This window comes from Physeter macrocephalus, unplaced genomic scaffold (assembly GCF_002837175.3).
Source record: "Physeter macrocephalus isolate SW-GA unplaced genomic scaffold, ASM283717v5 random_27, whole genome shotgun sequence".
Lineage (NCBI taxonomy): Eukaryota > Metazoa > Chordata > Mammalia > Artiodactyla > Physeteridae > Physeter > Physeter macrocephalus.
In genome coordinates, this window is record NW_021145313.1 from 171,513 (window position 1) to 187,022 (window position 15,510).

Sequence of the window (15,510 nt, forward strand, 5' to 3'; positions counted from 1 at the left end):
GAGCCTTGGTCTGGGAAGATCCCACATGCCGCGGAGCAACTAGGCCAGTGAGCCACAACTACTGAGCCTGCGCGTCTGGAGCCCGTGCTCCGCAACAAGAGAGGCCGCGATAGTGAGAGGCCCGCGCACCGCGATGAAGAGTGGCCCCCGCTTGCTGCAACTAGAGAAAGCCCTCGCACAGAAACGAAGACCCAACACAGCCAAAAATTTTAAATATATATAAAAATAAATTAATTAATTTTAAAAAGGGGGGTATATCTACAAAAACGGATTTTAAATAAAAATAAAACACTAAGTTTATGCTAATACACTTGAAAATTTAGGAATGAAATAATGGCCTAAGAATTTATAATTTATTAATGCTTCATGACATAGTAAACCTAAAAAATTTTATTATCATTAAGTAAATTAAAACAGTAGTAAAAACCATGCCCACAATATACCAATATTGTGGTGAATTGTGGGGATGAGGCAGTTTTACAGAGTTCTCCCAAACCTTTAAAGAACAGATGAATTCCTATCTTAGCAAACTATTTCAGAGAACAGAGAAAGAGGGAAGCTTCTCAAGGCACTTATGAAACTAATATTACCTGATACCAAAAGAAGGTAAGCACCATACAAAAAAAGAAAATTATAGACCAATTCACACATGAAAATAGCTGTAAAAATCACGTATTAGGAGACTGAACATAGCAATGTGTTAAGAATAGTTCATGACGATGGATTATCCCAGAAATGCAAGGGTAAAAAACCTTAGAAAATAAATTACTTTAATTTACCATATCAAAAAACAGAGATGAAAAACCACAGGACCCTCTTAATAGATACAGAAAAACATGTGTTAAAATTCCACAGCTTTGCATCATGAAAATATTCAGCAAATTAGGAATAGAATGGATCTTCATTCACCTGATAAAGAGTGTCTACAAAAAGCCTACAGGAAAATATGTTAATAGCGTAACTAAAGGGACTTCCCTGGTGGTCCAGTGGTTAAGACCCTGCACTCACGGGCTTCCCTGGTGGCGCAGTGGTTAAGAATCCACCTGCCAATGCAGGGGACACGGGTCTGAGCCCTGGTCCGGGAAGATCCTACATGCCGTGGAGCAACTAAGCCTATGCGCCATAACTACTGAGCCTGCACTCTAGAGCCCGCGTGCCACAACTACTGAGCCCCCGTGCCTAGAGCCTGTGCTCCACAACAAGAGAAGCCTGTGCACACAACAAAAGAGTAGCCCCCGCTCTCCACAACTAGAGAAAGCTCGCATGCAGCAATGAAGACCCAACACAGCCAAAAGTAAATAAATAAATTTATTTAAAAACAACAAAACAAAAACCTTGGTTAAATACCCTGCGTGGGCTTCCCTGGTGGCATGGTGGTTAAGAATCCACTTGCCAGTGAAGGGGACACGGGTTTGAGCCCTGGTCTGGGAACAGCCCACATGCTGCGGAGCAACCAAGCCCGTGCACCACAATTACTGAGCCTGCGCTCTAGAGCCTGCAAGTCACAACTACTGAGCCCGTGAGCCTAGAGCCCATGCTCCACAACAAGAGAAGCCACCGCAATGAGAAACCTGAGCACCGCAAGGATGAGTAGCCCCCACTCACCGCAATTAGAGAAAGCCTGTGTGCAGCAATGAAGACCCAACGCAGCCAAAAATAAGTAAATAAAGTAAATAAAATTTTTTTAAAATAATAAATAAATAAAGACCCTGCACTCCCAATGCAGGGGGCCCAAGTTTGATCCCTGGTCAGGGAACTAGATCCTGCATGCTGCAAATGAAAAAAGATCCTGCATGCCGCAACTAAAGATCCCACACGGGGACTTCCCTAGTGGCGCAGTGGTTGAGAATCTGCCTGCCAATACAGGGTACACGGGTTCGATCCCTGGTCCGGGAAGATCCCACAACCCATGGAGCAACTAAGCCCATGAGCCACAACTACTAAGCCTGCACTCTAGAGCCCATGAGCCACAACTACTGAGCCCTTGCGCCACAACTACTGAAGCCCGCGTGCCTAGAGCCCATGCTCCACAACAAGAGAAACCACCGCAATGAGAATCCCACACCCTGCAGTGAAGACCCAACACAGCCAAAAAAAAAAGAAAAAAAAAGATCACGCACACCGCAACTAAAGATTCTGCACGCCACAACAAAGATCCTGCGTGCCGCAACTAAAAAAAAAAAAAAGACCTGGCACAGCTAAATAAATAAATAAAATATTTTAAAAAACTAGTGTAACTTCAGGAGCACTCCCTTTAAAGTCAGGAACAAGTCAAAAATGGCCATCATCACCATTTCTATTGCCCTGTAAGTATAAGGAAAATGAAATGTATATGAATTAGAAAGGAAGAAACCAAAATTGTCCCTATTTGCAGATGACATGATTATTTATACAGAAAATCCATGGGAATCTGCAAACTATTAGAAATGAGAGAGTTCAGCAAAGTTGCTGAAATACAAGACCAATACATAAAATCAATTAATGTGACCATACACCAGCAACAACCAATCGTAAGATGTAATTTTTTAAAAGATGCCATTTACAATTGCATCAAAAACTATAAGGTGCCTGTATGCTTAAAACATGTACATATACACACAAGACACAAATAAACAAAAGCTACAAGGTATCTAGGACTAACCTCACATAAGATATACGAAAGCTTCACAGAGAAAATTTAAATCTTACTAAAGTACAAGACAATAAAAAGAAGTAAACCTCATGTTCATAGTATATGAAGACTCAATATCATAAAATATCAATTCTCTCCAAATTAATCTAAAATTCAACATGCTTCCAATTAAAATTCCCAAAAGAGTTTTTCACAGAACTTATCCAATAATAGCCCAGATGGTTTTGAAGAACAAAGGAAAATGCATATTATCAGATAACAAAACTTAGTAATAGACAGACTTTTAAAACAAAAGAGAAGCCAATAAGAAAGTGCACACATATATTTGAACCTGATAAATGGCTGAGGTGGTGCTACAAATCAGAGAGGAAATGCAGATTCCTCAATAAATGATGCTGGGACAACTGGTTATCCTGATGGAAATTAGGTATATTTAGGTCCCAAGCTTACACTATACATTAAATTTTTGATTGAATTAAAGTCCGAAATATAATAAGAAATCTTCTAAAACTTGAAAAATATAGGTGAATAGAAAAGTATTTAATAAAAGATCCAAAGTACAAACTATAAAGAAAAAGACTGAAAATTTTAATCATATTGGAATTAAGGATTCAAAACTAATATACAGAGAGCTGCTGCATTTCTATACACTAACAATGAAATATCAGAGAAATTAAGAAAACAATCCCATTTACCACTGCATCAAAAACAATAAAATACCTAGGAATAAACCTACCTAAGGAGGCAAAGACCTGTACTCTGAAAACTATAAGATGCTGATGAAAGAAATCAAATCTGAAAAAGAAATTAAGGAAACACTCCCATTTACCACTGCATCAAAAACAATAAAATACCTAGGAATAAACCTACCTAAGGAGGCAAAAGACTTACTCCAAAAATTATTAGACATTGATGAAAGAAAGTGAAGTTGACACAAACAGATGGAAAGATATATCGTGTTCTTGGGTTGGAAGAATATTGTTAAAATGACCATACTACCCAAGGCATTCTACAGATTCAATGCTTTCCCTATTAAAATACTAGTGGCATTTTTCACAGGACTAGAACAAAAATTTTTTAATTTGTATGGAAACACAAAAGACCCCAAATAGCCAAAACAATCATGAGAAAGAAGAACAGAGATAGAGGAATCACTCTCCCTGACTTGAGACAATACTACAAAGTTACAGTAATCAAAACAGTATGGTACTGGCACCAAAAAAAACAGACACATAGATCAGTGGAACAGGACAGAAAGCCCAGAAATAAACCATGCACTTATGGTCAATTAATCTATGACAAAGGAGGCAAGAATATACAATGGAGAAAAGACAGTCCCTTCAGCAAGTGGTACTGGGAAAACTGGACAGCTACATGTGAAATAATTAGAACATTCTCTAACACCATATACAAAAAATAAACTCAAAATGGATAAAAGACCTAAATATAAGACCAGATACTGGGACTTCCCTGGTGGCACAGTGGTTAAGAATCCGCCTGTTAATGCAGGCGACATGGGTTCGATCCCTGGTCTGGGGAGATCCCACATGCCTCAGAGCAACTAAGCCCGTGCGCCACAACTACTGAGACTGCGAGCCACAACTACTGAGCCCACATGCCACAACTACTGAAGCCCACACGCCTAGAGCCTGTGCTCCGCAACAAGAGAAGCCACTGCAATGAGAAGCCTGCTCGCCGCAACTAGAGAAAAGCACGCCCACAGCAACGAAGACCCAACGCGGCCAAAAAAAAAAAAAGACCAGATACTATAAAACTCCTAGACGAAAACATAGGCAGAACACTCTTTGACATAAATCACAGAAATTTTTTCTGGCTCCGTCTCCTAGAGAAGTGGAAATAAAAGCAAAAATAAACAAATGGGATCTAATTAAACTTAAAAGCTTTTGCACAGCAAAGAAAACCATAAACAAAGCGAAAAGACCACGTATGGAATGGGAGAAAATATTTGCGAACAATGTGACCAACAAGGGCTTAATTTTCAAAATATACAAACAGCTCATACAGCTCAATATCAAAAAAACAACCCAATCAAAAAATGGGCAGAAGATCTAAATAGACATTTCTCCAGAGAAGACATACAGATGGCCAATAGGCACATGAAAAGATGCTCAACATTGCTAATTATCAGAGAAATGCAAATCAAAACTACAATGAGGTATCACCTCACACCAGTCAGAATAGCCATCATTAAAGTCTACAAATAATAAATGCTGCAGAGGGTGTGGTGAAAAGGGAACCCTCCTATACTGTTGGTGGGAATGTAAATTGGTGCAGCCACTATGGAAAACAGTATGGAGGTTCCTTAAAAAACTAAAAATAGAGTTACATATGATCCAGCAATCCCACTCCTGGGTATATATCCAGATAAAACTTAATTCAAAAAGAAACATGCACCCTAATGTTCATAGCAGCACTATTTACAATAGCCAAAACATGGAAGCAACCTACATGTCCATTGACAGATGAATGGATAAAGAGATGTGGTATATATACACAATGGAATACTACTCAGCCATAAAAACAATGAAATAATGCCATTTGCAGCAACATGTATGCACCTAGAGATTATCATACTAAGTGAAGTAAGTCAGAAAGAGAAAGACAAATATCATATATCACTTATATGTGGAATCTAAAATATGATACAAATGAACATATTTACAAAACAGAAACAGACTCACAGACATAGAAAATAAACTTATGGTTACCAAAGGGGAAAGGGGGTGGGGGAGGGATCAATTCTAAGTTTGGGATTAGCAGATACACACTACTATATATAAAATAAACAATAAGGACCTACTGTATGGCATAGGGAACTATATTCAATATCTTGTAATAACCTATAATGGAAAAGAATCTGAAAATATATATATAACTGAATCACTCTGCTGTATACCTGAAACTAACACAACATTGTAAATCAACTATACTTCAATAAAAAGTTTGTTCTGAAAAAAAATTTTGTTAATTAAAAGTACATTTAAGACATTCTAAACAAAAGAAAAAGATAAGCTATAGAGAAAATGTAAGTAACTAAGGAATTAAATATGGAATATATTTAAAAATGCCTACCTAACTCATTCTATGAGGCTAGCATTACCCTGATACCAAAGCCCAACAAAGGTATTACAAGAAAAGAAAATTATAGACCACTATCCCTTGTGAATACAGATGCAAAACTCCTCAACAAAATACTAGGAAAACAAATTCAGCAGCACACTGAAAGCATTATACATCATGATTTATGTGGGATTTATTCCAGGAATGCAAAGATGGTTCAACATATAAAAAAATCAATCTATATAACATAATACATCACATTAATATAATAGAATGCAGAAAAAAGCCACATGATCATCTCAATTCACGTAGAAAAAGCATTTGACAAACTTCAACATTCTTTCATGATAAAATTACTTGATAAACTAGGAACAGAAGAGAATGGCTCAACATGATAAAGGCCATACATGAAAACCCCACCACTAATGTCACACTCAATGATGAATGAATGAGAGCCTTTCCCCTAATATTAGGAACAAGATAAGAATGCCTACTTTATGTCACTTCTATTTAACACAGTACTAGAAGTTCTAACCAGAGCAATTAAGCAAGAAAAAGAAAGGGCATCAAAATTGGAAAGGAAGAAGTAAATTTCTCTCTGTTTCAGAGGTGACATGACATTACACATAGAAAATCCAAAGGAAGCCGTGCTCGCCTTCTGAGATGGACCACATTCTGCCTATGGAATGTGTATCTCTCCTTTCACTTTACCATGGCTTGCTTTTTGAATTCTTTCCTGCACAAAATCAAGGACCCTCACTTGATGGCCCATCCCAGGAACTCGCCTGAGACCTGGGACATGACCAGCCTCTTGTGCCTCATTTTCCTGCAACCTCTTTGCAAAGGATATTAATAAATCTACTTCTTACCTATCACTTTCCCTCTTGCTGAATTCCTTCTGCTCTGAAACGTAAAGAACCTGAGCTTCATTAAGTCCTGAGACGAGCTGTGTGGTTTCACTTGGAAGACTGCGGGTTTGAGTCCCATCTGGGGTGCAGTTTTAGCTCCTCCTCAAAGGATATACATAACGATCTGATACAGTCTTTGAGTTCTGCAGGAACTAAGGCCCCCACCCAGATAGAGGACAGAATGATGATACTGACCTTCCTGACTTCAATCAACTAAAGCTTGAACTCTGTCCACTTTTGCCTCAATTCTATGCTGATCTCCTCTACTCAAGCCTCTTCATGAGTATGCATGTACCCTTAGCTAAAAAATTCCCCAATTTTGCTGTTCGGGGAGACACTGCTTTGGAAAGATCCCCCCTGTCCTTCGTACTTGCTGCAAGTAATAAATCCTTCCTTCTCCTGAAAAAAAAAAAAAAAAGAAAAGAAAAGAAAAGAAAATCCAAAGGAACCCAAACAAAAAAATTGTTAGAGCTAATAAATAAATTCAGCAAAGATGCAGGATATAAAATCAACATGCAAATATCAGTTGTATCTATACATTTGCAATGAACAATTCAAAAAGGAAATTAAAAAAAAAATTTCATTCACAATAGCATCAAAAAAAAAAAATACTTAGGGTACATTTATCCAAGGAGGTGAAAGACTTGTACACTGAAAACTACAAAACATTATTAAAAGAAATTATAGAAGATACAAATAAATGGAAAGACATTCCATGTTCATGGACTGGAAAACATAATATTGCTAAGACGGCAATACTACACTAAGTGATGTACATATTCAATGCAATCCCCATCAAAATCTCAACAGCATATTTTACAGATATAGAAAAACCCATCTTAGGGCTTCCCTGGTGGCGCAGTGGTTAAGAATCCGCCTGCCAACGCAGGGGACACGGTTCAAGCCCTGGTCCGGGAAGATCGCACATGCCGCGGAGCAACTAAGCCCGTGCGCCACAACTACTGAGCCTGCGCTCTAGAGCCCGTGAGCCACAACTACTGACCCCACGTGCTTAGAGCCCATGCTCCGCAACAAGAGAAGCCACCTCAATGAGAAGCCCACGCACCGCAACGAAAAGTAGCCCCCACTCGCAGCAACTAGAGAAAGCCCCCGCGCAGCAATGAAGACCCAATGCAGCCAAAAATAAATAAATAAATAAATAAATTTTTTTAAAAAAAATCATTGAACTGAATCTCCATGCCACGCCACAGAATGGTAAAAAACTCGATTAGTGAAAAAGCAAAACTATACTGATGTATAACTTTAAAACACAAAATATATATATTGCCTGGGATATGTGTAGCACTAATAAAAGTATAAAGCAAGCATAGAGATGGTTGTGGTTGTTTCTGAAGAGGAGAGAGAGGGAAGAAATGAGAGGGTGGCTTTTACTATATCGTTAGCATTTTATTCCTTCTATTAAAAAAAACAGATCTGAAGCAAATATGGCAAAATGTTAACATCTGTTTAACTTGGCAGTGGATTTATGGGTCTCTTTGACATTATTTTCTGTATGTTTGAAATGTTTCATAATTAAACATTTTAATGGAAAAATCTTAGATCTCTCTGAAATCTTACTTAATGTACGAATTGAGATAGGGATCCAAATTTATTTAATTCCATATGGCTAACCAATTGCTGCCAAACTCCCCGGAAACTGCACTTTTACCAAACGCTGTGCACACTGCTCCTGCCAAGAAGGCACTGGGAAGATGAAACTTCACCAGGCCTGCCCTGGAGTGGGGGATTCACTCAGTCACTCAGGCTACGAACTTGGGTGGCCCATCAACATATACAAGCAGCCACAGAGGAACACCCTCAACTTTCTGCCACTAAAACCTCCAGACTCCCCAGCAAATATGCCATCTTTCTGTTCTAGTTACAACCACAGAGCCGCCTCCTCAGGATCCTAGCCCTGCCCACATTCTCTTCTCATTCTTTCTCCCGAACCTCAACCTGGCCTCCTTTCTACTAAGTCCACCCAGCATTTAAACACGCTCCCATCTTAACACATGAAACAACAAGCACAGAGTCCCACTTTCCCAAGCCCACAGCCCTGCTAACTAGTGCTCGCCTTTTCCCTTCCCTTCACAGCCAGACTTCTTCAAAGATTCCCAGTTCCTCACCACGTTCCTCAACACCTCAGCTTCACCAGGCCACTGAAACTGCTCTGGTGGAGACTGCCAGTGACCTCTGGCACTGAGTCCAACCAAAGGACTGGTCAGGGGAGACTGGGAGCAGAGGACTTACCAATTTTCATCTGGTTCCCATCCCTACAGTCTGAAGTTTTATTTCCATGCTCCTGTTTTGCTTTTATTAAAATAACAAGTCCTATGATCACCCACAAGCAGTTTTTAATTCTCCTCTTCCTTGAAGGTTCAGGTGCAGCCAACACCACGGACCAGTCCCTCCTTGAGACATGTCCTTCCTGGGTTCCACGTCACCACAGTCTCCCTTCCGGTCGCTTCTTCTTGGCAAAGCTCCCTTCTGCCCAGGCTTTCAATGCTGGCTTCCTCCCAGTTCTGTCCCACTTCTCACTATATCCTGTTTCTTGGGCGGGGGGCAGGGGAGGATTTCATCCATACCATGGCTTCAATTATTAACAGTATGTCAATGGCTCCAGCACTCTGGGTTCAATTTAGATCTCTCTCCTCAGCTCCAGACCCACAGATCCACAGCCTCCTCAGATTTCTCTACTTGGATGCCTACAGCCACTAAAATCATTGTATTCAAAATCAAAATCATCATCTTCCTTCACCAAACCTACTCCTCTTCCCACTGTACCCATCTCAAAAACAAATCACCATCCATCCAGTTGCTCAAGCCAGAAACCTGGGAATCTTACTATATTGATTTTGCCCCTTAAATGTCTCCAATAATTCACACGTCTTCACCCCTGGACCACCTTGTTTTCTCACCTGCATTACTGCAACCACCTTCTCACTGGTCTCCCAATCATTTGCCATGCTCCAGCCAGAGTGAGCCTTCAAAACCAACACCGAATATGGCACCACTCTGCTCAAAATACTTCACTGGCTCCCCCTCGTTTCTCAGATTGTCCAAACTCCTCAACACAGCTACAGAGCTTCATGACCTGTGACTTGTCCCCTAAAGACTGCCCAGCCTCATCTCCCACAATTCCCTCCAGTCACTGGGAACGGCTATCAATCCCTCCTGCCCCCAGGCCTTTCGCACTCACTGTACCTTCCGCCTGGAATGCCCCTCCTTCCCACTGGTCTGTAGCTGCTGGACTAACTCTTCATCCTTCAACTGCTGGTTCAAAGGTCACCTCCTCCAGAGGCCTCCCCTTGACCTGGACTCGGTTAGTTCCTTTACTGTGTGCTCCCCTGTGAGAAGTGCCTCACCCATCAGAGAGTTTATCCTGCTTCCTGTGGCTCTTTATTTAATGTCTGTCTCCTGAGAGCAGGACTAGGTCTCTCAGTCACCATTTCACCTCCAGTGTCTATTATAGTGCTTAGCACAGGGCATATGGTTCAGCAGATGTCAGTAAAATGCCTTCAGTTCTCGGCCTACTGAAGGTACAGACAAGTAAAGAAACAAACAATGCAATCAAGTGCTATAATAGATTATATATGTGTGTGGATGCTGTGGGTTGCTATAGTCTGAATGTCTGTGCCTTCCTAAAATTCATATATTGAATTCCTAATGCCCACTGTGATAGTATTAGGCCGTGGGACTTTTGGGAGATGCTTAAGTCATGACGATGGAACCCTCATAAATGGGATTAATGCTCTTATGAAAGAGACCCCACAGAGCTCCTTTGTGAGGACACAAGAAGTCTGAGACCTGGAAGAGGGCCCTCCCCCAACCATGCTGGCACCCTGATCTCAGACTTCCAGCTTCCAGAACTGTGAGAAATAAATTTCTGTTGTTTATAAGTTACCCAGCCTGTAGTAGTTTCTTACAGCAGCCCAAACAGGCTAAGACGTGGATATATGTGGACGTGGCTGTATGTATATGAAGCGCTGAGGGAACACAATAAACTTTCTGGGCTAGCCAAGAAAGGTCACATAAAATAAAGTGACATTTGAAATGGCTTATCGTTTCTTCCATTCATTCAGTAAATAATCTCTGGGCACCTACTTGGTGCCAGGCGCTGTTGAAGGCACTGAGGCTACAGCATAAAATGAGACAGACATTGGCCCTGACTTCCTGGAGCTCATTCTAGTGGGGATAGAGAGAGAGATTAAACTCAAAAAATAAGCTAATTTCAGGAAATGATATATGCATTGAAGAATATAAAACACTGTAGGTGTTTACCAGGATCAAGGCAGAAGGGTGTGTGTGTCTGTGTGCCTATGTTAGGTCTCCCTGTGGAGGTGTCATAGGTACATATAACCTGAGAGGATGGAGCCAGCCATTCAAAGATCTCTGGGAAGATGGCGCTAGGCAGAGCTAACAATGAGACTCACTGGTTCAAAGGACGGGAAGAAGGGCAGTGGACAGAAACGCAGTAAGATGTTATATCTCCAACCCAGACCCCGTCCCGGAACTCCAGAATTACAGAGTCAACTACCAAGTGACCATCACCACTGGGATATCTAATAGGCATCTTGACCTTCATATGTCCAACACCAGCCTAGTTTCCTCCTCCAAACCCGTTTCTTCCCACTTGAGTAAATGAAAATTCCATTCTCCCAGTTGCTCAAGCTAAAATCCCTGGAGTCATACTTGACTCCACCTCACATCCAATCCATCAACAAATCTTGGCTCTACCTTCAAAATATATCCAGAATCTGGCTGCTTCCCACCACCTCCACTGCTACCATCCCAGTCTGTGCTGAAGTATTTGGATCTTATCCTTTGTGTGAGGCATAATTATTGAAGGCTTTCCAGAACTCGGCAGAGAAGGGACACTTGCTCATAGTGGTGTGCTGAAGCCAGCTCAGGCCAGTTCACCAGAGCCAACTGGTAAGTTTTCAGGAATGTTGCAAGATGATTGACATCACAGTGATAGCATGAATTTTGCCATGATGGGGATATTTATACCATGGATACTGGCAAACATTACATCTGGGCTTCTCCCTCCACCATCCCACCCTACCCTGGTGATCCCGGTGTTCCGCATTTACCAGCACACAGCTGCATGTGCAAATCTGTATTACATAAAGATAATTCTTGTGTCATGTCGTTCTCTACAGGTGTTTATGTTTGTGAATACACATTAGAATCACCTGAGGAACTCTGCCTACCATACAGCTGTCTGCCTGAACTCAGTTAAGGACTACTGGATTGGGAACACTTGTTAAGAGGCTGTCGGCAGTGATGCAAGCGAGATGAAGGTACCAAGCATGGGAAAGAAGAGGCGAGTTGTGAGAGAAGTCTAGAAGTAGAACGAGTGGACTTTGTTGTTGACCAACAAAGTTGGTTGTTGTTTGTTGTTGACTTTGTTGATTCCTTTCCTCCATATCACTTCTCAGTTTGTAATCACAGGCTCATTTCTGTGATTCTTTAATCTCTGTCTTCCTCTCCTGACCGTAGTCCATGAGGGCAGGGGCTGCGTGTCTGCTCACCACTGTACCCCCAGAGCAGAGCCCAGTACCTACACCAGCATGACCTCACTGCAGAGTCGTTAAATGATGAAAGGAGGACAAAGTGAAGAAGGAAGAGTCAATAATGACACTCAGCTTAGGTGACACAAAGGAGAAACACAGATAAAAGTGTGGTTGGGGGTTCAGAGGGGAGGATTTGGGAAATGTTGACTTGAAATGCCTCTGAAAATCCAGGCAGTGATGCGAAGCTAGAAATATGAGTCTTAAACTTAAGAGTTTCGGGTCTGGGAGAGAAACTCTTGACTATACCACGCAACCCTGCCCTCTTCCCTTAGAATCTGAGTTGTCACTGGGGGAGGGTCAACTTCCCTCTCCCAAGACTCACCCGAACCTCGGCCTCCCGGGGTCTCCCGTTGAGGTCGCATTTGGACCCGTTGCCATAGGTCTGGCTGTGGTAGCGTTTCAGGCGATGCTGCTTGGAGGCCTGGGGAGGACATCAGGCAGGAGGGAGGGGTGTGAGAAAGACAGCAAGGGGGAAGAAGAGCACTTTATCCTAATAGCCACCAAACCCCAAGAAACACGTCAGCTAATCCTGACCCTCCCCTTCTCATCAGGGCTCTCAGTCTGTAGCCCAGACCCCTTTCTCTCCCAATGCCACACTCCTGCCACCTTGGCTGTTTCATCATTCCAGTCGAAGGCCGATTGGTAGTAGCCGAGATAGAGGACTTCACCTTTGATCTCTGAATCTGCAAGAGAAAGCACAGTGAAGCATGGTTACCCTGTCCTCAGAGGACTAGGAGGAAAGGGAACTGGGGAGGGAGGTCACCTTCCATGACAGGTTGCTGAGGGCTTAGGAAAAATGTAGGCGGGAGTCACCTTCCATGTGGTACTGCTGGATGTGGCGTCCATAGCAGAATTCATATGTCCACCAGTCCTTGGTCTGACAATTAAAAAAATGAACAATCGGGGGGTGGAGTACAGATGTCTCTTCTTGGAACCAGAATCTCTCCTGGCTCCAAGACATATAACCTCTCATTTACTTTTCATCTCCCTCTGTTTCCGCACTCAATCCTCCAGGTTCTTGGTGAGGAGGGAGGGCTGTTTGCCTTCTGTGACTTGGAGAGAGACCTCTACAGCCTAAGTGGTTAGCACCTGTGGGCTTTCCACTCTTCTCTTTTTATAAAAAAATCCTTCTTTGGGGACTTCCCTGGTGGTCCAGTGGTAAAGAATCCGCCTTGCAATGCAGGGGATGTGGGTTCAATCCCTGGGCAGGGAACTAAGATCCCACATGTCGTGGTGCAACTAAGCCCGCGTGCCTCAAACTAGAGAGCCTACGCGCCCTGGAGCCTGCATGCCACAACTAGAGAAAAGAAAAACCCGTATGCCACAACTAGAGAGAGAAGCCCGCGCGCCACAACGAAAGATCTCGTGTGCCTCAACGAAGATCCCACGTGCAGCAACTAAGACCCAACACAGCCAAAAAAAAAAAAAATCCTCCTTTGTCGTCCATAAAGATACGAAATCATGATATCCTTGAAGCACTCAGACCAGGGAAACATAGAATATTAAAGTATTAATTGAACTCCCTTATACTGTTTTAGCCACGGGGGATACAGCTGTGAACAAGATAAATTCTCTGATTTCATAGACTTATGTTCTAGCGCTAGGACTCAGACCAAAAATGAATAAACTGACGATTCAGTTAAAAAGATGATTTCAAAAAAAAAAAAGATGATTTCAGATCATGAAAAGTGCCATCATGATGAAAATAAAATAGGATACTGGGCAGAGAGTGACAGGGGAGGGGGTGACTTTGCCAGGAAGGCTTCTCTAGGGGAGTGCCCCTACTGCCCCACACTGACCCTCTTTAGCACCTCAATCTTAGCTTAACCCTTATTCTGAGCTCTTCTAACTCTCCTCTACATTCAGCAAGTGTCATCAGTGGTTACAGGATTCTTTGCTTCTTTCCTATCTGTACAATATGCCTACTCCTTCAATGGCCTTCTTAATTCCAACAGATCCTCCCCATCACTCCTCATTCACAGGCACAATGGTTCCCAAATTGATAGTTTTCAAGCCCTAGTTCCTTCCATCCCAGTCCCTTTCACCTTCAGCAGGCAGGGCGCATCTTTCATTGGGCTCAACAACTCAGGGATCCCAGGCCCTTGGTAAGCAGGTGCCTCCTCCTCCCTTTCACGCTGGAAGTGAATAGCTCCAGCTGGCAGGCGACATTCATAGCGCTGCTTGTACTTAGAGGAGACAATCACCACGTCAGAAGCTTGGCTCTGGGAAAGAAGTGGGGGTCAGGGGGCAGGGAGGCAAAGAGAGGTTGGGATCAGGGAGAACAACGAGATGCCTCTTCATATCCTGCGGAAGAGCCCAGTCAAGACAGAGTGAGCCACAAGTCCTCCAGCTGTGTTCAGCGGGTGAGGGGCGAGGGCACTCCCACTTCTCCACGGGGGAGGAGTCTGAGTGTTTCAATCAGGAACTGGGACCTGAAGTGGACAGTGGGAAGCCCCACCCCTCCCAGGCCCTGGTCCCAAGGGAATGGGTCTCTGATTACGACCCTCAGGAGTCCTCATAAAACCCCTGCTTAACTCTTCCCGATTCTCCTTAGGCTCCCGCCACAGACTCCACAGCTGCCCTTCTTCCTCTACCTTCTCCCCCTTCCCCTTCTGCCCCGGACCCTCGTCCCCTCTACGCCTCCTCACCTGCCCTCCCATGACAGGCAACGGCAGTATCTCGATCCCATAACGCATCTCACTCAGCTCCTCCAGGTTCAGGCTCCCGACACCGCCGGTCAGACTTGCGGGAAACAGGAGCCCCAGAAGTAGCAGCCCCAACAGACTGGACAGCAGCGTTTCCGCCGCCATCTTCCGTTCCCCTTCTGATCCAGAACAACTCCTTCCGCCCTAAACCTGGCGGCGGCCTCACCCCGCCCATCGACGCCCCAAGGAGTCATTGGCTAAATGTTCTGTCCCTCTTACTTGCCCTAGTCCCATTTGCCAATGTGGCTCCAAAGCCCACGAGGAGGTGGATCACGACGATTAGCAAAACCACTCGCTGCGCACGATTGGTCAGAGAGGCCAACCAATCACCAACGACATCGGACCCCCTCCCACCCTCTATCAGTTCCAGAGAGGCACAGTCTACCAGCTAGGCCTAGTTAAGCAGTGTTTCTCGGTCCTGGCCCAGCTGTTGTGCGCATCTCTAATTGCTTTTTAAGCCGTTTCTTTTATTGTGTCCGGCCGCCGCCAGACGGAGGATTGAGGCAGATGGGTGCGTGCACGCAATACTCCTGAAAGCTGCTTAATACTTGTGGCAAAACAAATATTATATAATAGTATTCCTCTTTTCACATATACATACAACTTAA

The 15,510-nt window shown here is 43.2% G+C and overlaps 1 protein-coding gene across 4 annotated transcripts in view; it reads right to left on the minus strand.

Annotated features, from left to right (window-relative positions):
• Window positions 1–15,041, minus strand: part of OS9 (OS9 endoplasmic reticulum lectin) — a 30,570-nt gene extending 15,529 nt beyond the window's left edge. For 2 of the 4 annotated variants that reach the window (XM_007115988.4, XM_007115987.4), the window contains exons 1-5: window positions 14,846–15,041; window positions 14,243–14,419; window positions 13,011–13,074; window positions 12,804–12,880; window positions 12,520–12,618 (exon numbers count right to left, since the gene is read on the minus strand). In XM_007115988.4, coding sequence (XP_007116050.1) covers window positions 12,520–12,618; window positions 12,804–12,880; window positions 13,011–13,074; window positions 14,243–14,419; window positions 14,846–15,007 — 579 coding nt within the window. In that variant the 5' untranslated portion in view covers window positions 15,008–15,041. The remainder of the gene's footprint in view (window positions 1–12,519; window positions 12,619–12,803; window positions 12,881–13,010; window positions 13,075–14,242; window positions 14,420–14,845) is intronic. The other 2 variants (XM_007115990.4, XM_007115989.4) reach the window with 1 other exon arrangement.
• Between the last annotated feature and the right edge of the window lie 469 nt (window positions 15,042–15,510).